A 25,811-nucleotide genomic window follows, 5' to 3' on the forward strand; every position below is an offset into this window, starting at 1 on the left:
GCTACTAATAAACGAGTTGTTATGTTTGCTGTCTATAGACGTATAACGGGATCTATAGCTAACACTATTGCACCACGATTCTCATCATTGCAATTCAAAACAAATTATCCCCTAGAGAATACGACTGTGGTATTTCTACACTTCCTTAATATATAAACACGAATTAAACACACCTTCAAAGCTAGACACGTTAACATGATCACAGATTCGTAATAACACTTGTATACGTTATCTTGTATTTCAAGAGACAAGCCGCATAAGGAACGAGGAGTTTTTTTAGTTTTCTTTCTTAATTACAAATATTCCAGTTTACCTTGAACGCTCTATTACATAATTTTCAGCGTGTGATGAACGATTGGAGAGGTTCATTTCAAACTTCATCCTATCAGGTAACATCTCGCGTTCACACCTATCATTTAAACCTACAAAAAGCTGAAGTTATCACTTCTTGAAATTAACTTGTACTTCCATCACGTAAGCACATATTAAAAGAAATGTGTCCGCAAGATAAAACTGCTTGTTGCAAAATATTTATTGATTCAATTTTTTCGTTCTATCCAGAGATGTATATAATTTCATTCGTTCAGAGACTGTTAGTCGTTTACAATTGTGATTTATTGCTGATGTTGGTAATAAGGCATTGCGGCCGTAGCAATATTTTGCATAAATACGGGCTGCTGGGGTGGGCAATAGGGAGGAGGCGGAGTAGGTACGCACATGTATGCTGTAGGCGGAGGACATGCTGCTTCGCCTCCTTCTGCCTTTTTCTTCTCATCTTCTGGTTGCTTTTCAACTTTTGGATTTCGACCGAATCCTGCTTTTAAACATATTATATTGTAATAATATTGCCAGCCGATAGATATTAATGTGTTGATGATAACAAAAGCTAGCATAATGTAAATAGGTTTACTCATAAGATACATATTTTTATGGCGTGGATTGCCGTCGAAGATGAGCAGCCAAGGATTGATAAAGCCAGTATGAGCGAACAAATCAAGACCGAAGTAAAATAGATACGCTCCCATGAGTGCAGTAGCAAACAGGATCATATACGTTTCAACAAAGTACAGAATAACAGGACCGAGCAAAGAGATACCTATAATGAAGCATACACGAGCAACATTCTGTAGTCCAAGGAAAAGAAAGAGTTAGCACAGCAACATGCTGTGTATGGATTGTAAACAATCATTTACCAAAGTAATGGTCAGGTCTGCTTTCCAAGAAAGAAAGTAGACAGCAAAATAGAATCCCCCGAGACCTAATCATGGAAATCATTAGCTAAATAACTTCCAATGGCTTAATTCTCAACCTCAAGCATAGTTGACTTACAGGCTAGACAATAAACACCCAGTGGATACAAGAAGACTAAAAATACAGCACCCATCAATCCCAAGCCAGCACTTACGCAAATGTATATTACATCTCCCAATGGATATCCCCCGGCAGGTTCGTTATTCACTAGCCCAATCCAAGTCATTGTGGCTATACAAGATTGAAAATGTTTAAGTATAATCTCCACCGCAAATGACTAGATTCAGATACTCTTACCAAAGAAGACAAAGCCTGTCAAGGCTAATGTCGGGCGGAAAAATCGAAAACCCAGAATGGAAAAATATAAGCCCACAATAATGCAAAGAATACCTGTAAAGCCTTGGGCTGGGCTTATACTGTCTCCATATGTATCTGTTGTTTGAATAGAAGGCATAAAGTTTAAGCAAGATAAGACATATTATGATATATGTAATATTATAACAATCGATTTACGCCATAAGTAGTCTGACCAACATTGTCCTGAGCATGTCTTTTCAATTCTTTTACTGTTTTTGCTTGAACGATTTATTGATGTGGATGTAGGCTGAGCATTTATAGTTCGAGTAACAGTGATGGCGTGCCCACCTCCACAATTAACGGTTTGAGTTACTGTCTTCCATAAATTGTTAACTGCAGGCAAATTAAAATTGTTATTGTTAATGGGAACGGGGCCACTTTAATATATGAACTGTATTACCAGTTGCAGCAATGCGAACGTTGTCATCGCTGGTTAATTTATCTCTATTTCGACAGTTACTTGCCCAGAACTGGTACAAATCTAACTCGTCGCTATCTTCGTCTGTCTGAGAACTATCAGTGAAATTAATGTTATCTTCATCGTTGTCTCTTTTATTCCGGGAAACAGTGCGGGGTATTGTGTCAGTAGGTGTTGGTAGTAGTAGCGTTCCCAGCGAATAGGTAGTCTTTGTAGCGATAGGAGTAGGACTGATTACATTGCAAAATGCGAATGGTGTATTATAATGACAATATAATATCAGGTAAAACGCCGCAAGCAATATTTTAGAGAGTATGCATTTCATTATTTAAAAAATTAACTTATTTGACAAAAATGAACAATGAAAAAGAGCTGTATAGTTGGTACCATTACAGTTTTACAATGAAAGGTATTGCCTAGATTTACAATTGTTTTCGACATGTTTTCATATAAAGAAAGTAGGTGATCAGTGAATTACCAATTATAGATTGATGTTTTCAACCTTTTTTGCACCAAGGCCACCAGTTCCGGCTTTCTTCTTTTCACGTAATTCAGCCATACGCTATGATAACAGTAGATGCAAGGCAACATGAACATATGAATTTGTCACTTTATATATCAATCTCACAATTCTCTTACCTGTCTTCGTTCTTCTCGCCTTCGCTCCAATTCCGCCTTTCTGCTATCTTTACTTGATATGGAAGATAATGGCGAAGATCTTTTACTATCTGTAGCAATTTGTGTGACAAAGTCATCAATATCCTTGTCCACATTCAAGTCTATTTCGGTATGTGTAAATGACGAAAAATGAGTTCGCTCTATTCTGTAGGATATACATCTGAATGATTATCTATTACCAAGTGTTTTCGCCTTATGCCCAAGCTTCATAGATCCATTGGCCCTGCTACTTGAAGAAGTAGTAAAGTTATTTGCTGGTCCAGAGAAGGATCCAAACGACGATATAGGAGTGTTGCCATGCCGTGTTATTGCAGGTTCTGTCTCATCAAAATTTTCTAACAGCATAAGACGAACATATGAGTTTAATGTAAAAACGCAGATGCGACTTTCTTCATGTACCCCATCCATCTTTGAAATTGCCCGCTTGTTCCTGTTCACTGAAATCATCAAATGGAACACTATCTTCATTATCCCACCCAGTAGTATCTTCAATATCATCATTGGTATCCAGTGAATTAAATCCGAGTGACGTTGAACTTGCAGATGGGATGCTGACTTTGTCAGGGGTAATCGCTTGGTTCAACGTTGGAGAAGTTGCTGAAGGGCTCTTACTGACAGGATTTGCAATTTCTCCAGTTGGAGAAGCGAACTTTAGGTTATGACATAAACAATTATAATGTCAGAGAGATATAGTTGCAGTTGCAATAATTTGACAAGAATAGAATTTTACCCTAGATTGCAGTGAGGATACAGCCCAATCAGCAATACCTTTCGTGGCACCACCAAGAACACTAGCCATTTTACTACTGTTTACTGAGTTGTCACCATTAACTGGAGTTGCAGGCTTATCTACTATTGCAGTTTCAGGCTAAATTTCGAGGAAAAGTTAAGTCAACTTTCAAAAATTAAACTATAGTTTAACGATTTGACGTTCACCATTTTGTCTGCATGATCTTCTATTTTTTTGAGCAAACTGTTTATTACTTTGAATGCTTGGTCACGAACAACCCTAGTAGAATAAACCCACAACACGTTAGCACATCTGATACTCCTAGAATCTTCTACGCCAAAGGTCGAAAAAATGTTACTTTTCTTTATCCAACAGAACTGCAGAGACAGCTGGTATAATTCTAGTTGCACATTCTTGCGCATCGTAGAATTCAGATGTTGCTAGGTTTTTTGAACATTAAGTGTCAGTTTATTCATTATTCCCTTGTTTTACTGACAACATTGCTACTTACCATTAAGCGCCATCAATGCTGCCACCCTAGCATGATGAAATCCATCCCTCAAACTTCTGGTAAATGCATTCACCAGAACTTTCTTCCTTGTCTACACAAAGAAAAACATCATTTTAATAGCCGAGAAGAAGGATGCCATTTATCCATAAAGCCAATTGAAAGTTCGACGTATATACTTACACTGTCGTTTAAATGTTTCGCTATTTTCCCAAGGCATATAGTCGTGTTTGTTCTGATGCCTGGCTCAGGATCCATTTGCAGTTTGGCAAGATACTTTAGTAAGTCGTTGTTTACAATACGATCACTTAATTTTGGGACGATAAGTAAAATCGACCTGATTGTCTGTTCTCGAATGATAGGTACTGTATCTGTAAAACCCGTTGCCTGTAGGACAAGGAGTAGCAAGGGAAAATTCATATGCATCAGATACAGTTCGAATTTGTAGATATCTCTATTACTTACAATGTTCGGGAAAACCTGGTTTGTCACCATCTTGTTTGTCATATGGTCGACAAATTTTGACATGTTATCCAAAAGGCTGACTCGAATAGCACGGTCAGGTGAAGCGAACATACGAATAATTGGCTGAATCACTACTGACTGGTATTCTTCGGCCTCCAAATGCTCTCCTACTTTTAACATTGCGCTCAAGGCTTTTGCGCCTCCTGATCCGAATTCAAAGGCTTTAACAAGCTCTGGCAGTATCTTATGCTTTGAGAATTCACTAGGGAAGGTGTCGATGCAAGAATCCAGCTTTCTGAAAAATCCTTCTCTTTCACTTTGATCTTTGATACTGATATTTTCCAAAAACAAGTTAACTTTAACAAAATCTGCAGAAAAGAACCCTTTCGGTCGAAGACCTTCGTCTAAAAACATATCTGCGCTGGCTCTGTTGCGCGAGGTAGGGTTGACTAAATTTGTATAAATGCGATGCATGCTGGTAGGGATGTTTCCTTTCTGTAACAAAAGTGACTCCGTTGTTTCAAAACGGTGATTGTATGTTTCGTAAATAAGGCAACCTAAATGATAGGAATCTATCGCACCAGAAGGTAATCTTCAAATTTGACGTCACGGTGAAAACAATCAGTAGTCAGTTTGCGTTTGTAAATGTGCTATTTTTCGTTGCTCTATTACTCTTTAATTACTGTCCAACCGGATTTTTTAACTTCAGGTGTAGCATATCTTTGTGCTTCAGGTACCAAACCACCAAATGTCTATTTTGTATCGATAGTTAATTCCAGCAAAGTACTTTCTCAAAAAACTTCTCTCCGATTTACCAAAATGATGGGGCTTTCCTCCTTCATGCTACATAATAATTCGAATCCTCCGAGCTTCCACTCTCCTGCTTTATTAGTGAATATCGAAGCAACTTTGATATTTCCATGTACCATATCACAATCCTCGTTCAAAAATTTGATAGCATTCTATAGATGACCAAACTTTTTGTGAGAACACCAAGTGAAGTCATTTGTCAAGGCTATGGCATGTTCATACTTTACGGCTACTTTGTACAATCCCCATAATAGTAAATTGTTATCAGGGTCTTGTTTTAATTGGTTGGACAATGGTTCTACCGGTTCTGTAACAAACATGATACTTTGTTCTGTCTATTCGATGACAGTAATATAAAAGAGAATTGAAGAGAAATTCACTGCACACTCAATAATTGCAGATATTTTACCTCCACACCATCTAAATACGACAAAATATCAGGGTGTCTCATTGTACGGAGTCGTTTGAATGCATTCCTCGCTAGCTGGATTCTATCTCTATTTTTGATACAGTCAAATGCAAATATAGACACTTCAGAGCCATCTTCCTACGAAGCAAGTAATGTTAGATAAGTTCTTCCAGTTAAATATTGATGTGCAACTAATGTTATTTTTATTTTATTATTCGCGGAAAACTGTTGTTTGCATCTATCATAAGGATGTTGATGAAGGTTAAGTGTGTACCTTTTTTGTACCGCGATGTAAGGACCAAATAGATTGATCAGTATAAAAGTTGACTTTTTCGCCTAGACTATAGCCGAAGCCTGAGCTATCTTTTCCAAGAAGCTGTAAGCTACTTTTAACAATGCCCGAGAAAAAGGCCATTTCAATTTACAATATTTTATGAAAGAAGTAAAGCCCTTAAAGCGTCTTCATTAATTTTTACGATTCTTTTTGAGTTGAATCTGCGGCCGGCGGAATCAGCAAATCGATAACAGACTCCAAGTATTTTACGTGTTCCCCGCACGATTGTAAGCACTCACACTTATGCATCACCGCATGGTCATGCGCAACTATCAATGGTTAGGGTTTCATATTGTATTCTTATTACTAAAAATGGAGTACACTCGATCTGTCATTATTGGTAAGTCAGTTAAATTCAATAGACGGTTTGGTCACCTTCAGAATTTATTCTAATTTCTCAATGTCCGCATTCTTCAATGTCAAACACTATATTACAGTATTGCGCTGCTGGTTCTATTGTGAAGTAAGTTTATAGTTCCTTCACATTCTTAAATCGACCGGAGCCTTACATGTAAACAGTAAGAATGATAATGCCTCTCAAAAGGGAACATAATTTATTCATAAATACTTCAAAAGGGAACATGCTTATATTAATGTCATTAAAGAGAAAAGATGCAAAATAAAACAACAAATATAAAATTAGAAATGATGAGATATATATGTGTATATGCGGTTTATACATAAAAAAAAATAAAATAAAAAAATTTAGAAGCATTTAGTTACTCTTTGGGTATGTAGTAATTTCTTGATTACGTAGAACCTTTTCAACCAAGAAAGCAACGCGTTGTCCATATTTGGTACCACGAAGTGATACCATATGCCTTTTGATCAATCGGGAGATATGTAACTTTTGCTCTTCGCTTGCATTATTGATGAGCCATTGAGCAACGTAGTTTCCATATTGGTCTGAGGCAATATCCATAATACCTATACGATGTTGCGATGGTGTAGTGTGAGACACCGTATCATGCTTTATTGATGTATTAGTGGTAATGCGTTTGATAAATCGTGCCAGAAATTGATTGCCACCAATTCGGAGAGCCTTTTCAACTACTTTGGATGCAAATTGATCAGTAGACAGCTGGACAGCTTCTTTAATAACAATTTCAAAGGCACGTTCCCGATCTTCATCTCTTTCGGCTTGCTCTAATATGTGCTGAATGACCCAGTTACCCCATTGTCCCTTGGCAATACTTGCAATATTATCTAGGACTTCATTTAAAATAGGTCTCTAAAGAACCGTACAGTTCGTTTGAAATAATTGCAGACATGCACATGTTAAAATATGGCAAAGAGCTCAAAAAGTTCTTTTTTTTTTTTTTTAATTTACCTTGTCCTTTTCTGACTTGTTTTCAAAAATATTTTGAATCACTAAACTTCCTGTTTCATCAAGGGCAATTCGAGCCCATTGTCCTTGCAGCGCTTCATGTAAGCATTCCATAATAGGTGGGGGAGAGGCTGATGGCGACCAATTGATTTCAAAAATCTTCTGCCATACATGACAAGCATACTTATGCGTGATAGTCTCCGAGATGGAAGTAAGAAGTTCAGATACCAGCTCAGCCTTCGTAGACTCCTCAACATAGTCTAAAGCTTTCTGTACCACATGGCAGCCAAAAGGCTCACACGTTAGCTGGAGAATATGGCCGCGCATTGTATCCGCTAATAAGGCAATTTGCTCAGGTGTGCCCAGCTCAAACTGTCTTTGTACAAGGAAGTTACCGAACCGATTGATCATAAGGGCAAAGGATTGCTCAAGTATAGCTTGAAAGATGAAGGGCTTCTGGTCTGACGAGCCAGATTTGAGTTTTTGTTGCATGAAAATGGATGCCTGTTGATCTGTGTCTTTTGTGATACGATCTACCATAGTCTGTATCAGAAGTTTAGATGGAAATTTGAATAAGGAGAAAGTCAAATTATTATTCTTTCATTTCTGTGCAAATGATAACTATGGACAAAGAAAGTTGCGATGCTTACAGTCCAGTCAACATCTATTTGTTTATCATATGAGCGATGATAATGTATAGCCGGTGATCTTCTTCCTGTCATTATTGAGCTTTGCATAGAACGAATCGGTATAGAATGGTCTGATGTAGCTTTGCTTGTTTCCTCATTTGTTACCCCCCTCTCTCTACATATGAGGAAAAAATGTGAATTAGATCGACCATGTGTATCACAAAAACCATACAATTATATTTATATGACTTTCTAGAAAGGGAGAAGCAGCTGGAAGAATGAGTATAGAAAATAGGTACTTTACCCACTGAAAATGTCAGAAGTTTCTGTTGTTGCTCCCAGCAAACTGGTAGTTGATGCGGCAGTGGCCGAACTACAATTAGGGTAAGTGGTAGTGGTGGTAGGTATTGTCGGCAGGTCCAGTCCCTTAGATTTAATGAATGTTTGGTAAAGGCCAACTTCGGCTATTAATTCATGGAATTTGCTAATCTGTACTTCATATAGTTGGTTTAACATATTGAATTTTTGAGTTTTTTCTTCCAGTTCTGCGTCTTTATGAGTAAGAGCTGCTTGAAGACTTATCGATACTTGGTAATTCTAAAGATTTGAGAGGAAGTCAGTTGTTGAACGACCACATACATATAGCAATTATCAGATAACTTTCAATTACTTTTTCTAATTCGTTATTGAGCAAGTTAGAACGCTTCATTAGTGTTTGAATAGTCTCATTGGCTTCTTTCAGCTGTTGACGAAGATTAGGTATGGATTCAGTTCCATACATATTGTCCTCTTCAACTATATGCTGATTATATGTATATGGGTTACTATAATCAGTGAAAATGGCTTGATCATACTACTTGACAAAATGTATTAGACATGGCCTCGAACAATTGTGCTCACTGTGTGCTCTTTGATATAAGGGGCACTTTAAAATGCGACTAACCTTGCTTTGACTGGGGTAGTACAGAATGGGTGGACCGACAGGAGTTGTGGCAGTAGCAGTTGTAGCAGTAGCAGCTGTGGAGTAATCTGGTCTCAGCATATCACCTACTGTCATGGTAGAAGAAGATTCACCAAAGAGATCACATTTGGGTGAATGCGCTCTGGTATTTTCTGAAGAAGAAGATGAGCATTCGATATCAGCCATCATATTAAAGAGCGATTCAGGGGAAGTAGACTGGAAGAACCGGAAGTCCTCTCTACTACAACAATATCTGTCCAAATAGTCGTCATTATTGGCGTCATTCTTAAGGGTTGATGGTGTTACTGTGCCAGTGCCGAAAAGAGAAGGTGTATGGAATGGTGAATTAAAGATATCATAGATTTGATTACTTGTTGAGTTATTGGTGTATCTTAATTTCTCCAAAGAAGGCCTAGTAACTACCGCAGTATTTCGAGGCGTCATATACTGTTGCTTAGATGGCGAATTTGATGTAGATAGCATATTCAATATTAACAAATCAATAAACGAAAGGAAATTATTATTAGCGAACGATAGTAAGGATGTAAGTACGAGAAAGGAATCAATGAAGAAAGAAAAGATGACAAGGAAATTCCCGCATCCCTTTTAAACTATTTGTCAATATTCATGCCTGGGTTGAATATGGCCTCGCTGAATAGCTTCCATAATTGTTATAGCTATTTATAAACAGTAACTTCCCCTCACTTTTCATCTGTTCTTATAGCTTGGACATTACACAAAATGAAGCGATGCCCCTTAACGTGAAGTTCAACTAGCCTTTCACCACTGTGTAATACCAACGCATTTTAGCAATACGCAACATGAACACGAATTATTTGTGAATAGTGTGGTTATTATAGTATTTTCGTCAGTAAACTTTGTAAGGAAGACAAATAATATGATAAACCTATTGTGGTTTGTTTTTGATAGAGCTATAATATCTTTGTATCGGACATGGATATACAGAAGTTGGCTTTAAAAGGCTTCCCGAGACTTTTGTTACTTTTATACCCCACTACTTGTAAAAATTTACCCCTCATCACAATACTCCTTGGCTACTAATTACTAGTATGACCCCACTTTAGACAAGTGTAAGTGACAAAAAGTTCCCTTCTTTACAAAAGTACTTCTATTCCTTCCCAGGATCTTGCATTAATTTTCTACTATACCAGTACTATTATCTAAGGATCACAATATGCAATAGAATTATGATCCGTAGAAAAGCGAACAACTGATAAGGTATTCTAATCAATTCACTCATCACTACTTAACCACACTGGCCAAGGGCATGCTACAACAGTAGGAGAGCTAAAATTTAAGCCACCCGATCTACATGCATATAGCACATTAAATGCACAAACTCAGTACTCTTTTATAGTTAGCTATATTATACATCAATCGGCAATACAAGCAATATGAGCTTTGCTAAGAGTTTATGCATAGACATTTTATCAAATACAGGTGCGTAGAGTGAAGTTATTGTATTTTTTGTGTATTAGATTTTGTAAGAAAAAAAAAAAAAGAAGGGAACAGGTGTACGTAGAGAAGACTGTTAGAGCACAAAACAGGGAGACGAGGGAAAAAAAAGAAAATGGGCATGTTTTAATCCAAAAAAAGGAAATTCAATCTTTTCTAATTGACCAACAATTGTAAACGCTCCGCAACTGAGAGTTGAGTACGTGTCATATTTGCGAGATAAACAACCATTAAAAGATCCTGTAAGTGAGAGTTGAACATCTTTTCAAATGCTGTACTATCAATCTTGGGAACAACAGAAACTGTGTCCATAATATATCTGCCAATAGCATTGTTGGGTTCGACATTTCCTTCCTACAGTAAAATGAAGGACCATCATCAGTTTCAATTCATATAGCAGCTCATCCAATATTGTATTAACTTACAAGGACATTGTCGACATATTTTGTGATTCTTTCGAGCATTTCTTGAAGCTTATTAATAGCCAATTCAAGATGATCCATATCTGAAATTAAAGAAGCAGTACGGGTTTCCTCAGATTTGGCAGAGGCAAGAATGTCCACTAAAAAAAGTTCAATAATGCAAATCAATAATTAGCATTTCCATATACACGTAATTTTTGAAAGCTCGAGTAAGACTTACATCCACTTCGCTCGGCATCAAGATATTTAACATCACAAGGGACAGGCAAGAACATACAATCTCCTGCCTTACTAAAGCCAACAGGAGCACTATCATTTCATCAAAATCTATTAGAAATGCAAATACTACCTTTTTTTTTCCCTTTTTGCCTTTACCTAGCATATGCACGAAGTCCCATATCAGAAGATTTAAAGAGTGCTTCAGTATCAACAGTAAGCTGAATAGGTTGGAAAGGCGAAACATCTTCGGCAAAGAAAGATTGAATGGGCGCGGCGGTAGGTGTCACTTCAGGACCAGCAGTATACCAGCCGAGAATGGTTTCGTCTGGGTTGACTCGTTGATGCAATTCATACAGGGTACGGAAATGCTCTCTATCCATTTTGATTTCATCTTTAATGATGCTGCTACTATTGTTCTCCTCTTTACTCCTTGGTGGTGTGCTGACTAAGGGAAGAGCATTTCTGATCTCAATTTCAGTAGCATCTTGACTACGAACACCCAAAAGTGCACCAATTACAAACTTTTGACTTTCATCACGACGTAAAAAATGATCGAGAACAGTAAACAATACAACAGGACTGGTACTAGTAGTAAAAGCACGTTGATAAGGTGCACTAGCGAAGTTGACAGTTAAGGTATTCAACTTGTTGGTGGCCATAATGAACGAAGAGGCAGTGCTATTTTACTCTATGTTTGGCAGGTTCAAGGTAAAAGCTCTAGCCAAAAAAAAAAAATCTTTTATAGTCAAAGCCCGTCGGAGGTCTTCTTTTTTAAGTGACTGTCTGGAGTCAGGTAAGGCAACATCAGTGTACCTTTTCTTTTTTTTCTTTTTTTTTTAATTTTTTTGCTTTCTTTGATTTGTCAAGGTAATTGTGCATTTAGTGCGTAGAAATTGATCATGCAGTTTTATAAGGCCGAATTGATCAACTTTATAAAGCTGAAAGGTAGTTTTGCTACGAAGATGATCAAGAAGAGAAAAAATAAATCAAATTTATCGAGGAAGTCTGTATAACTGCGTGCTCTTCGTCCAAAACTATTACAGCTTTGTGCATTAGAAACATGCACAGAATGATATTACTTCAGTCTGATAGCTCAGAAAAATCACCTCTATCTCATCATTTCTGAATACCTGAAACATATTTTGAAAATTAAGATCAGACTTCTTTTAAAGGAAGAATGGGATAAACTCAGTCAAAAAAGATTTAGAAGGTATTCTTGATCTGGCTACAGTTTCTCTCTTTTCTTTTCCTTAATTCTCTTCGTTTTGTTAAAACGATTGTGCCAGAAAAAGAGATAAAAGACGGAATGAAGGGTTCACCGCCCGAAAATTCCCAAAGGTAGAAATATGAGCATATCTCAAACAGAAATAATTATACATTCTTTCGTTATTGAATAATGCAACCAAATAATGTAGTGATACATATGCCGATGCACCTAAGGACTCTACTTCAACTCAGCCGTTCAACACAACAAAGCCAATACTTCGATTGGAGAAAATGTTCACTATCACTGATGACGACGGTGAAAGTATTGTTAGCATCGACGACTATGAACAAACTACACAAAACAACAATTCAGATCAAGCCGACAATGACGACGATGGTAAATTTGATACACAGCCTAGGAATAAAAGTGGAAGACTCAAGTCGACAGTGCAATTCCCGAGCAACTTAGAATACCATCGTCACTTTCCTGAACCCAAGCACCCAATTGACGATGTCGACGATCAGGCGGGGAGTAGCATTACAACATTGGAAAAATCATTGTTCGCCACTAAACGAGAGAAATTTTTGGAATACGTCCATGAACGGCTTCCCAGCAGTAGAATTGTTCGTCGAGTGCTAAAATGCTCTATAGCTTACTTCATTGCATCTCTTTTCTGCCTTATTGACCCACTTTCCCATTCTATTGGAATTGCACCTTTCTTAGCTGTCACTGGCATGCTTTTCAGTCATCCAGGTCGAAGTATGGGGGCTCAATTTGATGCAACAGTAACAGCTGTCTTGGGTGTAGTGGCGGCCGTGCTCTATGCTTTTATCGGCATGGAATGTACTGTTGCATACAACAAAAGCCATGCTAGTACAGATTCCCTTAGCAACGGCCGAGCCATTAATGCCTTCTTTCTATTTCTGGGCATCTTCCTTGCCCAAATTTTACGGCAAATATACCCCAAATTTCATTTTTTCTCGCTACAATTCATGATCATACAAATTTTTAGTATGACTCGTGCGTTCGATTATACCATTGCGCCCCTTGATTTACCATTACAGTACGGTTATCCCCTTTTAATTGGGCATGCTATTTCCCTATTTGTCAATTTATTCATCTGGCCTGAAACGGCAGTCGACGGTCTAGGCAGAGCCTTGAAGGAAACGATCAATGGTAGTCAGACAATGGTGCAGTTAGTAAGCAAACAGTTTGTCTTGGACCCTGACTCAGAGCCTTTGAATGACTCAGTAATCAATGATGCCTCGGCTAAACTGAGAAAAGGAATGACCAAAGTCAAATCGGCTTATAGAGAAGCCAAGTACGAAATGTCATACTCTTACGTGCGTCCTCAACAATTGGGTCAACTTAGAAAATCCTTGAGTCGATTAACGAAGCATCTGAACGTATTAGGCAGCTGTTTAAAGACTGAACAAGAACTATTTGAAAGTGCCATTCATGTTTTACAAACGCCGTTCTACAATGGGGAGATAAGTAGTGATACTGATGCCGCCAGTGGCCGGTTTGTCAATAACGGTTATAGCAGTGGTGAAGAAGAGGGAATAGCCGGCCCTAGTAAAAGCCGCCGTCATTCACATCACTCTTACAGCGAAGATGATCTAAATTTGGTTAAAACAGCAGCTATACGTGCAGCATTTTCTGATCTTACGGGAGAAAAATTGAACAGCTATATGAGCAGGAATTCCAGCGCAAAGTCTTTGGCCCTGAATTCAAGGCCCAATTCAGCACATTACTCAGAAGAGGAAGGCGACTATCTTGAACAAAATCAAAAATCAGTAAGCTCTTTTCGATCAATGTTACATCTACAGGCACTCTCTATCCCAAAACCTAAACCACCTAAAAAATTGAGAAAGAAAACAGAATACACCCATCGCCACTTGTTATTAAATTATGTTACCACGCTTAAAGATCCCTTACTTGAGCTATCATTAAACTGCTCAAACGTATTAGAATGTTTACATGATGGGATAACCTCCGAGCTAGGAATGGATTATGACGATCACGACCATGGTATTCGAAAAACTTGGAAATCTTTTCTAAGACATACTTTTAAAATGGGAAGTAAAAAGGAATTGGACGTGGAGAAGGCGTTTGAACGGCACAAAGGAAGTGCTACTTGCAACTGCTCGCAACTTTTACGACTCTCTATTCAAAAATTTGACGAAAATGAACGAAGTCGAATGCATGACATTTATGAAATCAATAAGCAGCGTGTACGTGGTAGCACTCTGGATTTAGGCATGCGTCAAGAGTTATTTCTAGTGTTTTTCTTCATTTTCACTTTACGAGAGGTAGCAAATGAACTGCAAGACATGATGCTAAGTATGGATGAGCTAAGGTTACGCTCGAAAAGGGCAACTTTCAACGGTAAAAGGAAGAAACATCTGTATTTTCCTGGTTTAAGCTATAAAATGTGGAGAAAATGGGCAAAAGGGAACAATCATCAAAACACCCGTGACAAAGGCGGTTACTCTTTTGGTAAATGCGGATTTGAGGTTTTTATACTTACAGATACGTTTAGAGGAATATCATACTCAAAACAACATTTTCATTCTCTAAGGCACATTAACTACCTATCTTCCAAAGGAAGAACAGAAAGCAGCTACTGCAGACAAAGAAGTAGATGAGTACGACCAATTGTCGAAAATTCAAACGAATGATAATTTGAAGCGCACGAGGAGCCGGCGAGAATCTTCATTACGAAGAGTACCCGAACAACCGGCACACGATATTAGCCCTCCAATGTTATATCATCGATTTAAAAGAAGTTATCATAGTCATGACGATAAAAGAAATTCAGATACCCATATTAATATACCGCTTACCGCAAACTCACCTGCGATGGAGGATGCTACGAATACGTCTAGCAACAGCAGTTTTAATAAAAAAAAGAAATTGGAAAATTGGCCTGTTATGTTACGAATACGTTATCAAATTTGGGTCTATATGCAATATCTGACGCGATACGAATTCAAATTTGCATTGAAAATGGCAATTGCAGTTCTTGTTCTCAGTATACCAGCATTCTTACCTTCATGGGAGGGTTGGTACTATAGTGTACGAGGTCAATGGGCCCCTATGACTGTTATTGCTATTATGAATCCAACAAGGTATGTACAATTGGAAATTTTCTAGGAGAAAACGCTTGCTCATATTTTGCTTTTTCTATAAAAATCAAAGTGGCGGTACTATTCAAGCTAGTTTTTGGCGTGTAGTCGGTACTTTAGCCGGCGCTTTTACTGGTTGGGCTGCTTTGGCAGCTGGCGATGGAAGTCCATATCTTTTAGGCGTATTTGCTGTTCTTTTAGGTATTATATTAAAGAGGATTCTTAGCCTTTTTTAATTGTAACTGAGTGATATCACTAATCTATATCTATTTATTTAGCTCTAGTATCGTTTTATATACATTTAGGGAGCACGTATAATAAGGTTGGTATGGTCACTTTGACCACTTACGAAGTCGTTGCACTTAGCAGATATGTTTTCCCACCTGCAAACGAAACAATAGCTGCTACAGTATGGTAAAATCACAAAGAAACACAGATATGTATTATCCAATCGGCAGTTCTTAAAACATGATCATTTATTGATAGGAAAAGAACTATCACACTAATTGTCGGTATATGCGTAGCTCTGCTGTTGAACTCGTAAGTGCTCCCCCTTTTGCATTAAGAGATGGGTATTTCACTCCATTTTATGCTTACAAAGCTCTTCTCCCTAAAATCGATAGTATAATCTGGCCCTTTATTGCACGACACATGGTACGGAAATCCATTTCAGCTTGCATATCGCAACTAGAAGACTATTACACTTTTGTAATGGGTACTTACTTATACCATGACCCACATGCCATACCAAATAATACTGATATTACAAGAGGAGAAAAACTGGAAAGCAAACTACAGTCAGCCATTGACGCGTGCTCAGTTCTGTTAGAGCTGACGGATCACGAACCCCGTTTTCGCGGGCCTTTCCCTAAACTGTTTTATAAAGAAATGATTACCTCAATGAGGAATATCTCAGATCGATTGTTAAATATGCGAATAGCTCTGATTCAGATGCCAACGGCTGTCAAATTGGATATATGTGCCAGAGATTATCATACAGATAGACGGAATATGATTGCATCCTTGCTATTGCTCTTTCACGTTCTTGCAGCGTCTTTAAGATCGAAAACAACTCTACCCAATTTTATGCCATCTGTACGGGCAGCGCGCAAGAAACTGATGGACCATCGTCGTTCTGATGCCAAGAAGACAAACTGGGTGAAGTTTCGAAATTTGACGTGGTTTGCTATGGCCTGCTCCACAGAGGAGATAATCGATGAATTAGAATATCTTTGGAGTCTTACACGGTATGTGGTGGGCGACAGCGATTACGCAGACTTAGCTAGACGTATAGACGAATATATAGGCCCCAATGAGACAGATGAAGAGAAAGTTGTAGTTACTTTTTAGTAGAAGCATTGCATTTGTATATATTTTATTTTGTATTATGACAATGGTTGCATTAACTATTGGTCTGTTACTTTGGACCGAACGTTCACATTTGGAGTATCCGTGATGTATTTTGTTAAAAATGGTATCCAAGATTATTTTATTCGAAAAGTAATCTCTTTCAACGTAACCTAGCGGACACAAAATTTTTTTGAGTGAATAATTTCGCTTCATTTAAGAAACTATGTGTTTCTTTATTTTTGTACGATAGTGGTTATTGAACCTGACTTTAGAATGGCAGAGCCATCATTTGAGGAATTAGATGCAACCACTGAAAATACTGAGAGAGAAGAGCTCATCAGGTAACGCAGTCCAAACAGTTCAAGTCTTGTAGAAAAAGAACTGAGCAAAATCGCAACTTTTATAGACGAGTGCTTGATTTACAGTCGCAATTGAAAGGTAAGCATTAAGATTTTATTGTACTCGTTTACAAAACCCATCTTAACATGTTTTTGTTAATATTTCATATAGTAATGCTATCTCGGGTAGACAGCGCACGAAATGATTATAAATCTCTTTCAACGGAAAATCAGCTATTACAAAAGTATATAAATAACTCTCTTACATCAACTGCTGTGTTTGGAGCGACAAACGGAGCGATTAATTCTAACAACTTGAGCTTACATTCACCTGGAAATTCACCACGCTAATAATGGAGCACCGAATGTATTTTGAAAATTCTGTAGTCTTATCAGTAATAGCCGTTTCTCGCAGTGCTGTTTAACAACCCTTTTTTCGTCAATCATAAACCATTACTTCGGTTTGAAATATACCCAAACAATTAAAGTGTTCGATTATACCATGATATAGAGGAAAACGCTACAATGCCACTTAATCAACAGCTCAATTTGGTGGCAGAAAGAACAGCCTTTTGTTCTCAAATGCATAATAATTTGCCCGCGTAAATTCAATAAAAAGGGGCACAATGTGTCACTATAGTTAATGACGTTTTGCCATATATCTGTTCATTGAATATCGTTGATTGAGAACAAAGTTTCCCACCTTTTCATTTGTTAACAAAGGTGGCCACATCGCTAGTAAAAGTGCGGAAGCACAGAGACCCTACTTCTGCGTTAAATAAATGTATATTATATAATTTAGAGGTTCAATCATTGCCCTTCTTTGTTTAAAGCGGACTAGATAAGGGAGAAGTGTATTTATGCTGTCAACGTCATTCAAACTGACAAAGGGTGTTTCTATTGATGCTGAAGTAATAACAATCACCTTCCTGCGCTAGAGGAAAATGAAATACTCATTTACCTCTCTTGATCCAGAATCGATCGATGGATTTATGGCTGAACCCGTATACAGATAGCGTAACAAATTTGAAACGACTACATAACCCATTTTTTAAACGCTTCTAACCTTATTATTGTCGGATTATCACCTCTTCACATGATAAGAGTGTATTTGTTATTTAGTAAGAACGTGAGTTATTGCATCACGTTCATTATTGCACTGGCATCGCTAGCGATATTCTTGTTAGAAAAGTACATATTCTACATATAGCATTGGATGTGAAACATCTGCACATGATCCAACAATGCTGAGCTCGTAAGTAGTGTCAACTATGCATACGTGAGTTTGTAGAGGTAAACAGAATGAATGAAAATACACGATAAGCACGTTCCGAAGGAGCTCATAAGAGTAACAAAAAGTTACTTGCTTCTAAAAGCTGTTAGCACAATGTACGAATATAAAACACGGTGAAATGTGATATTCCGATACATGCGTTCAAATATAACATGGCTGCTACTATACTTTCCAATGAACAGATACAAGGCAAAAGAATTGTCAGGTTGCGCGTAAAGATTGCCTTTATTAGATGTTATCGACGGCTGCCCTCCCCCAATCTTCCTTCATTTGATTATAATCAAGCCAATTAAATCACCTCCCTCCCAAAGGCCATGATTTCCATTCCCATGTTCTCTCCTATATAGTCTCCCTTTTCTTGCATGCATTCATAATTGCTTTATAGTCCTGCATAATTTTGAAATAATTGCATTTTTCCTCCTAAGTGGCTATTACAATAAAAATGTCTCGTAATGTTGCAATAACATTTACTGCTCTGAGATTCGTAGCATTTGCTCTAGGCTGATTTTTTACAAATCTGAACGGAATTCTGAAGGTATACAATCTCTCTATAAACACTGTAAATACGAGATGCCAAGTCCGTTGAAGGAGGAAATGATACTTAACCTACCTCACATGAACAAATCTTCCATGAAGATTCTCCCCTCTCCTTTATTTTGCCTGGTCATTCCCCCTTCTTTCTTGCCTTAGTTTTTAGAAAAACATTTTTAATTGTTCACAAAATACAGTAGACAGAATCCTTTTTTTACCATTTATGAACAAAAAGGAAAAGATCGAACAAAGAAAACTTGCTTACATATAAGCTGAGCAAAGCAAAAGAACCGATCTTTGGCCTGGTCGAGCGTCGACAAACGTTTGTAATCCGGCTTTAACATTGTACACACACGCACACACACATACACATACACAATAACAATAAAAGCGAGAGGTGTATACGCTCAAATAAGAAGTCCTTTCCTTGCCTTTTTTTTTTTCCTTTTTATTCTTCTATTCTCGTATTATCCTTACTTCTTTCTTCAATTCTGTTTTATTTAGTTACATAAATATATAAACTGACTTAAAAATCAAAAATAAGTGTGTATATATAATATATACAGATATTATATCTATATATATATCTATATATATCTATCTATCTCTATATATATCTCATAGATACCTCTCACTTCTTATTGTTTTTTTCTCTTGCTTCTTTTCCTATTCTTTCCAACTAAACCTGTGCGTGCATCGTATAACTTCTAATAATTTACTGTTTATTCTCTATTGTGACATATATTGCACGCCCTGAATTTAAAGGCAAAATTCAATCAGATCGAAATTTATTCAAACACCTATCAATAGTACCGATATAATCTACCATAGCAGCAGCCAGCACTATTTAACATTATGACTAGACGGATCTCTGAACAAATGCCTGATATGAAGCAAACGTCGTTTGTTCGCATCTCAGTAAGATTATTTCAATCCCTTTTTGTATAAGAAAGACGATATCCTGATCGATAAAAAATGACGAACCTTTCTATTGCTTCAGATGGATCCTTTATATGATAGATTATTGAAGAAACCATTCCCGGACAGTGTCACTGCTATTGAATATTGCCGTAGTGTATGCGCTGAATTTGGCTTCACAGTAAAGCAAGAAGCTAGTGCCAACAGGGTAACATACAATGATGAGTAATAAGTTACTATTTTATCCAGCAGCTTAACAATTCCTTTTCCAACATTATAGAATATCTACGTTTATTGTTCTCGAGAAGGCTTACCTGACTCGCAGCGAAATCCTAAACCATCTCCTCAACGTAAGCGACCATCAAAACGTTGCGATTGTCGTTGGCGTGTTGTTCTATCTGAAAACGAGCACGAAGAGTGGGAGTTTCGAAAATCAATGAACCCCAACGCATCCGAACACAACCATGAGATGATGTCGCCCGATGAAATGGTCAAAGCTTGGCCCTCAGAAGTCAACGAGATGATAATTCAACTAGCTAGACAACGACTACAAACTCATGAAATTCGTGAGGCTGTTAAGCAGCAATTTCCTGATATCACTTGGAATGAACGCCGTTTCTACAACCGTTTGACAGAAGAGCGTAAACGCATTCGTCAACGTGGAGTTATCGAACGTTCTCAAAGACTATTGTTACTTTCAGCCCGTTTATGTTCAGTCATCGCGAATCATGAAGACTGGACAGTGTCAGTTGAAACAGACTTGAAGCGCATGTTTGAGAATTTCTGTCAATTGGCACGTTTAACACCAGAAGCTATCAGTACACTTGTTGATTTAAAACCAGAGAAGATTCAATTAGAAACAGACCGCTTAATCTCCAGCACGCACGGTTTGACCATTAATAGTGATACTGATGATGATGAATTGACTGGATCACCCTCGAAGAAACGCAAATCAACAACTAAGAATGATGCTTCTTCTGTTGCCACCAGCAAATCCGATAACAGCAATAGTAGTAAAACCAACAGTCCTGAACCACAAAAAGGTATTCAAATGGTTCACGTTCCCAGCTACACTATCGGAATACGCTCTTTTTCGCATAGATCAAACAATTCGCGTTACGTGTATCCTGAATCTCCCTATCTTGAGCAAGCATTAACCCACCAACAGCAGCAATCGTTTAATCCAAACGCAACTTTTTTCCCGCTTGCCTCCCCTACCTCCTCAGCCTCATCATCGTCTTCAATACCATTCGCCCAACGTATGACATCAAATTCAATGGCATCAACTACCTCTCCTGCTGATTTTATGGTAACGCAGTCCTATCAAGCCACAACTCAACCGCATCTATTATCTCAGTGCACTCCCGACAATCATGATTATACTAACATATCCACGACTAACAGCCATATCAATAATATGATGCTGGGTACTACTAGCACGGCCAACACGAATACAACTTCTCACACAACAGCAGGAGGGGTCACTTATAGTATGGCCAACACTTTTCCTCATTATACTATGCCTGATTCAGCAACATTTGCAACCAGTACGCCAGCTGATGTACCCTTTTCATTTGAGCCTATTATCCGTACCAGTCATCACCGCTCCTCACTTACTCATCATACTCAAAATGATGCTTTCTTTAACAACTCTGCTGTTGTCGCTGTCAAAGATGAATTGAGCTCCCAACAACAACAACAACAACAACAACAACAACAGCAGCAGCAACAACAACAACAACAACAACCAGATTATGGTTTAAGCACTCGAACAGGTTTTCATTCACAAGCACAGCAAAATTATTCGCTACCTATGATCAGATCAAACGAAGAGACAGCAACTCCGTGGTCCTAAATTTCAATTTAATTGCATTTCTCTCAGTTCCACTCCATATATCGTACATATAATCTCTTATAATTTTCATTTCAATTATATATAATTGTATGGTTTTACTTCCCCAAGGTCTATTTTCTATTTTATTCCAATTCTTTGGTATACGTCTCATATTATGTCACAACCCAATTTTACCTATGGTCTACTGAAATATTTATGCTAACCTTTTTCCAGAATCTTAACTTTTATCATATTCGTTCCGTTAATTTCTTATTCATATTCACGCTCTCCCTTTAATTTCCGTCCATAAAGATACACACATACACGCAGATACACTATCGTGTTGATAAACACTATAAAGTTTTATACCATTTGATATCTTTTCATGTTTTCCCAACGGTCGTGTGTTCGTTGTCATCAGCACCTCTTCGTGCAGGTTGTTCAAAAAAGAAATATAGAACCTTATCATCACGTTCTTCCGGCTTTTATTAATCATTTTTACTTTTTTCATTCACTTTCAATTTCTATAGCACCATCATATTGGCATTGTATCAAAGACATAATTCCGGTTAATCCACGTAGAAAAGAAACAACCGGACTCAAAGTGTCTGAACTTTGTTCAAAAAGGTTATTTCTGATCTGTTGGAACAGAAACTAAAACAACGAGTCACTCTTCAAAGCTTTTTTAGAAAAAGATAGATCCGTAGACTCAAGTTGTCTCCTCTCTAAATTAAGAGAACAAAAAGCATGGCGCTCAATATTACAAACATTTTAAAATTTCTATCTTCAACTTGTGGTATGCCCTATGTTGGTCCATGAACTATTGAATGCGTTCATGTCGGTCTAAGAGGCAAGCAACACATTGGCACGCATTGATGACCAAGCACACTATGCAGGGAATTATCTTCACGAAGGGATTTTCAAGCTATCTTTTCGAAAGAAACGCAATAAATGTTCCAAGTCGTTATGTCAGTAGCGTAGGGCAGATATTTCTCGGTAAAGTTTTCTGATCAATTGACATTTGATTAGAGAATGTATAAAAGCCTCATCATCAATTTCTATTGCAGCATTATCAATACGAAGCAACATAAAAGTATTATTATTTAATCAAAGGTTTTTGATGAAAAGCTGTCAAAAAAGTGTGCAATAAATCGCTTTTAAAGATTTGCTCTCTGAACTTTTTTATGCGCCCAATTATACAATTTCTCTCTTTTCTTTCAACCCAGTGTTGTGTATATTTACTAATTTATAATGGTTGTTGAGCAGCCGAAAAAACCTCACGTTTATGAAGAATCAACTCAATATAAGCACTGGCGATTCAGTTCCAAGCAGTTATGGAACATGCGTAATGAGAACAATAAAGAAGCCATTACTCGCGTCCGCAGAATTGTTCAAGAAGAACAGGTATGGAAATGACGTGCTTGACCTTTTTAAAATATGACATACCTGTTCGTAAACCTGACGAGATATTTACTTTACCTTTGACAAAGGACGCTAATAAAGAAAGCAAAACAGACGATAAAGAATATCTAAGTCCAAAAGAAGAATTGGCTTTATGCCGATTTTACGAAAAGCAGCTTCAGTTTATGAGTAGACATTGCAAATTTCCAAATGTTGTTATGGCGACGGCTATTGCATATATGAAACGGTTCTTCTTGAATAATACAGTGATGGATTATCATCCAAAAGATATTCTGTAAGTCGAATGTTAGACACGCCTAGGCGTGTTATGGTTTTTTTCAAAAAACCATATCAATAGCACTCAAAATTTTGGAGCAGCTACTTATTCAACATTCGTATAAACAGGTTGACTTGTTTATTCCTCGCTACAAAGGCAGAAGGCGAACGTATAAGTATCAAAGAATTTGGAGAAAAGTTACGACTTCCAAATGTCAACAGTGTTTTAGACTTAGAGTTTACAGTATCTCAAGGGCTTAAATTTGAGTACTATGTTCATCATCCATATAGACCAGCCTATGGGTTTTTTTTAGATTTGCAGGTAAAACTTATTGCACCAGATTTGAAGGAAGCAGGAGCTGAAATTCACTCATACGTTATAAGCAGTCTGAATCAGTAGATTTAAATACATTGAAAGATACGTACAGTAAAGTCGAAAAGATCTTGGCCGACATAATTTTGAGTGATTTACCATTGATATATCAGCCTTCACAGTTGGCATTGGCAGCATTCATTTCGGCAGGCGAAGAAAACGGATTTGATCAACGTGTCAAGGATTATATAACGGATAAGTTTGGTAATAATGCAGCTACATTATTGAATATTATAAACAAAATCGTCCATCAGATCAAGGAATTTAAACCAGTAACCCAAGATGAGGCAAAGAAAATCGATTACAAATTGAAAAGGTGCAAGAATCCAGCTATGAATCCAGAATCAACAATGTAAGCAAAAATAATCAGGGGGGACATTTTATGGACAAAAAGCATGATGATTAAAATGTGTATATCCGTATACCTCTTACCGTACAGATATAAAAAGAGATTAGCAGAAAGAAAGGAGACTAACGAAGAAGAAAAAAGAAAAAAAGCAAAGCTGACACAATCTTAAAGCTTTCTTCGTTTTTTCGGATTTTCGTGCTTGATACAATTTCTACAGAACCATTTTCCTTTCGGAGGTGTTTGTAAGCCTACACATTCCAAATGGAACCATTCCACTTCACACTATATCACCAACAGAAACTAGATTAATTCCACTATACTAAATTGTGTTCACGAGTGAGTAAACTTACATCAGGGTTATCGCAAGCAACCATCTCACCGAAGGATACTTGGTTACAGTAACAATAAACTGGCTCATTTGGATCAATAGGCAAATCACTTAACGTAGCAGCACTAAATATAATCATAAAATTTGCATCAGTCTCTTGTCGTCTATCAGCCGAATTCCTAGTTCAGTAAATTGTGATACGTACGCTTCGGCATGCTGCATAACATCAGCTGTTGATAAATATGTTTCTCCATCTTGGATTGCACTTTGAGTATTGGCATTGGAGCGTGAAGCTCTACCACGTTTACGTCCTATGCTTGGTAAATAAAAAGTTTATACCTATCAGTTTCCCTTTTACTAAGTAGAATAATGGATATCCTGATTCACCTCTTGTCGCCTTGGTAGTGGTAGTGGTAGTAGTAGTAGTGGATGCTGTAGGGGCAGATTTTCTACCTCTACTACCAGTATTTTTTATTCTTGACGTGTCAACGGCACCCATATCTGCCTGTTGCTTTGTATCCGCATTTGATCTCTTTTCTCCAGTTAAAACAGTAGTGGTTGAGGAAGACGGATTGATTCGTCCAGGTCCAATCAACTGTTCCTCTTCTATTCTTTGCAGATCATTATCCAACTTCGCGCAATGTCTATCTACCTAATAGGGAGACAAAAAAGTCAATAAATTACATGTTCACGTATAGCGTTCGTAGAGTTGTGTTTGCGAGTCTCTTTGTTTTATTTTACGGTGTCATATGTCGTTTTAGCTAAGGCGAATTTCTCTTCTGCTTTCTTCAATGCTTCGTTCTGTAAATGACTGATCTGTTCTTTTCGCTTCCTTCTTTCTTCTTTTGTTAACTTGCGGTTGATGGATTGCAGTTCAAGAACCGCAGTTTTTACTTGAGACATTAACTGTTCGACATTCTCGTCTAATTGTCTTATAAGGGTATAATTGCGTTGCAATTCCAAAGGTAAAGCCTCAACAGCTTTTTGTGCAAAAGGAAAAAACGAAATATTAAAAAAAAAAGTTTAATATCAATACTATACGTTGAGAGTCATTTTGAGCTAAGACTTACTATCGGCGTAGTCCACTAAATAATTCTTTCTACCATTCGGATTCTTCATTAGTTTTCACAGAGAAAGGCAAAAGAATAGGAAAAGAAAAAGGTACACTAATTCAAAGTCAGCGCTAGTTTAATTTCTATGGGATAACACGGTGGTGAGGTAGGTGGTGTAATGGACGGTGTCAAATTTCCAAACAGACATGGTGAAACCAGAAAAAAGAAAAAAGAGAAAACTTATCAGATCTTTTGATCATTTCCTCCGTTTGATCTAATTGCATCATCAATCAGTGAATATGGACCATCGCTAATAGAAGAAAACAATCTTTTCTTTGAGAGCGGATCAGTGTTATCATGTTCGGTATACAATCTAAGGCCTACATTTTTACATAACCGCTTTCTTTTTTTTTCGTTTTTTTTTCCCCCATTTCCTTA

General features: G+C 37.4%; 9 protein-coding genes across 9 annotated transcripts; 4 read left to right on the plus strand and 5 right to left on the minus strand.

Annotated features, from left to right (window-relative positions):
- Positions 1 to 614: 614 nt before the first annotated feature.
- BDF20DRAFT_816989 (uncharacterized protein) lies at positions 615 to 5,668 on the minus strand (the record flags this gene model as incomplete). Its single annotated transcript, XM_053077215.1, has 21 exons — positions 615 to 1,124; positions 1,236 to 1,258; positions 1,330 to 1,482; positions 1,642 to 1,683; positions 1,765 to 1,941; positions 2,009 to 2,114; positions 2,175 to 2,234; positions 2,529 to 2,588; positions 2,666 to 2,805; positions 2,884 to 3,039; positions 3,104 to 3,353; positions 3,435 to 3,572; positions 3,641 to 3,713; positions 3,793 to 3,874; positions 3,946 to 4,036; positions 4,126 to 4,329; positions 4,408 to 4,999; positions 5,080 to 5,159; positions 5,223 to 5,369; positions 5,445 to 5,552; positions 5,627 to 5,668. The coding sequence occupies 21 exons, from the start codon at positions 5,666 to 5,668 to the stop codon at positions 615 to 617; spliced, it is 3,234 nt and encodes a 1,077-aa protein (XP_052938271.1).
- A 1,007-nt stretch (positions 5,669 to 6,675) lies between these two features.
- BDF20DRAFT_816668 (armadillo-type protein) lies at positions 6,676 to 8,009 on the minus strand (the record flags this gene model as incomplete). Its single annotated transcript, XM_053077178.1, has 3 exons — positions 6,676 to 7,191; positions 7,291 to 7,830; positions 7,938 to 8,009. 3 exons carry the CDS (start codon positions 8,007 to 8,009, stop codon positions 6,676 to 6,678), a joined length of 1,128 nt encoding a protein of 375 aa, XP_052938272.1.
- Positions 8,010 to 8,586: 577 nt separating this feature from the next.
- On the minus strand, positions 8,587 to 9,439 carry BDF20DRAFT_391985 (uncharacterized protein). Its single transcript, XM_053075349.1, has one exon. It carries the CDS (start codon positions 9,358 to 9,360, stop codon positions 8,770 to 8,772), a length of 591 nt encoding a protein of 196 aa, XP_052938273.1. The 5' UTR covers positions 9,361 to 9,439; the 3' UTR covers positions 8,587 to 8,769.
- A 944-nt stretch (positions 9,440 to 10,383) lies between these two features.
- Positions 10,384 to 11,911, minus strand: BDF20DRAFT_860191 (maintenance of mitochondrial structure and function-domain-containing protein). The gene is made up of 5 exons (XM_053080495.1): positions 11,866 to 11,911; positions 11,151 to 11,791; positions 10,996 to 11,084; positions 10,779 to 10,915; positions 10,384 to 10,707 (listed from the first exon to the last, which is right to left on the minus strand). Exons 2-5 carry the CDS (start codon positions 11,651 to 11,653, stop codon positions 10,510 to 10,512), a joined length of 927 nt encoding a protein of 308 aa, XP_052938274.1. The 5' UTR covers positions 11,654 to 11,791; positions 11,866 to 11,911; the 3' UTR covers positions 10,384 to 10,509.
- Positions 11,912 to 12,353: 442 nt separating this feature from the next.
- Positions 12,354 to 16,816, plus strand: BDF20DRAFT_392181 (uncharacterized protein). Its single transcript, XM_053075350.1, has 5 exons — positions 12,354 to 14,700; positions 14,783 to 15,332; positions 15,403 to 15,530; positions 15,608 to 15,738; positions 15,816 to 16,816. Exons 1-5 carry the CDS (start codon positions 12,492 to 12,494, stop codon positions 16,677 to 16,679), a joined length of 3,882 nt encoding a protein of 1,293 aa, XP_052938275.1. The 5' UTR covers positions 12,354 to 12,491; the 3' UTR covers positions 16,680 to 16,816.
- A 136-nt stretch (positions 16,817 to 16,952) lies between these two features.
- Positions 16,953 to 17,368, plus strand: BDF20DRAFT_911568 (uncharacterized protein; the record flags this gene model as incomplete). Its single annotated transcript, XM_053083842.1, has 3 exons — positions 16,953 to 17,020; positions 17,086 to 17,117; positions 17,190 to 17,368. The coding sequence occupies 3 exons, from the start codon at positions 16,953 to 16,955 to the stop codon at positions 17,366 to 17,368; spliced, it is 279 nt and encodes a 92-aa protein (XP_052938276.1).
- A 2,474-nt stretch (positions 17,369 to 19,842) lies between these two features.
- BDF20DRAFT_905366 (uncharacterized protein) lies at positions 19,843 to 21,615 on the plus strand (the record flags this gene model as incomplete). Its single annotated transcript, XM_053083156.1, has 3 exons — positions 19,843 to 19,968; positions 20,041 to 20,578; positions 20,603 to 21,615. The coding sequence occupies 3 exons, from the start codon at positions 19,843 to 19,845 to the stop codon at positions 21,613 to 21,615; spliced, it is 1,677 nt and encodes a 558-aa protein (XP_052938277.1).
- A 1,173-nt stretch (positions 21,616 to 22,788) lies between these two features.
- Positions 22,789 to 24,446, plus strand: BDF20DRAFT_860217 (cyclin-like protein). Its single transcript, XM_053080496.1, has 5 exons — positions 22,789 to 22,996; positions 23,083 to 23,288; positions 23,399 to 23,591; positions 23,654 to 24,275; positions 24,344 to 24,446. The coding sequence occupies exons 1-4, from the start codon at positions 22,846 to 22,848 to the stop codon at positions 23,998 to 24,000; spliced, it is 897 nt and encodes a 298-aa protein (XP_052938278.1). The 5' UTR covers positions 22,789 to 22,845; the 3' UTR covers positions 24,001 to 24,275; positions 24,344 to 24,446.
- Positions 23,807 to 25,645, minus strand: BDF20DRAFT_392351 (uncharacterized protein). The gene is made up of 6 exons (XM_053075351.1): positions 25,392 to 25,645; positions 25,063 to 25,301; positions 24,709 to 24,973; positions 24,527 to 24,632; positions 24,344 to 24,446; positions 23,807 to 24,275 (listed from the first exon to the last, which is right to left on the minus strand). Exons 1-6 carry the CDS (start codon positions 25,438 to 25,440, stop codon positions 24,159 to 24,161), a joined length of 879 nt encoding a protein of 292 aa, XP_052938279.1. The 5' UTR covers positions 25,441 to 25,645; the 3' UTR covers positions 23,807 to 24,158.
- Positions 25,646 to 25,811: the final 166 nt, after the last annotated feature.

Source organism: Mycotypha africana, assembly GCF_025528875.1.
Source record: "Mycotypha africana strain NRRL 2978 chromosome Unknown BDF20scaffold_3, whole genome shotgun sequence".
In the NCBI taxonomy this organism is placed as follows: Eukaryota; Fungi; Mucoromycota; class Mucoromycetes; order Mucorales; family Mycotyphaceae; genus Mycotypha; species Mycotypha africana.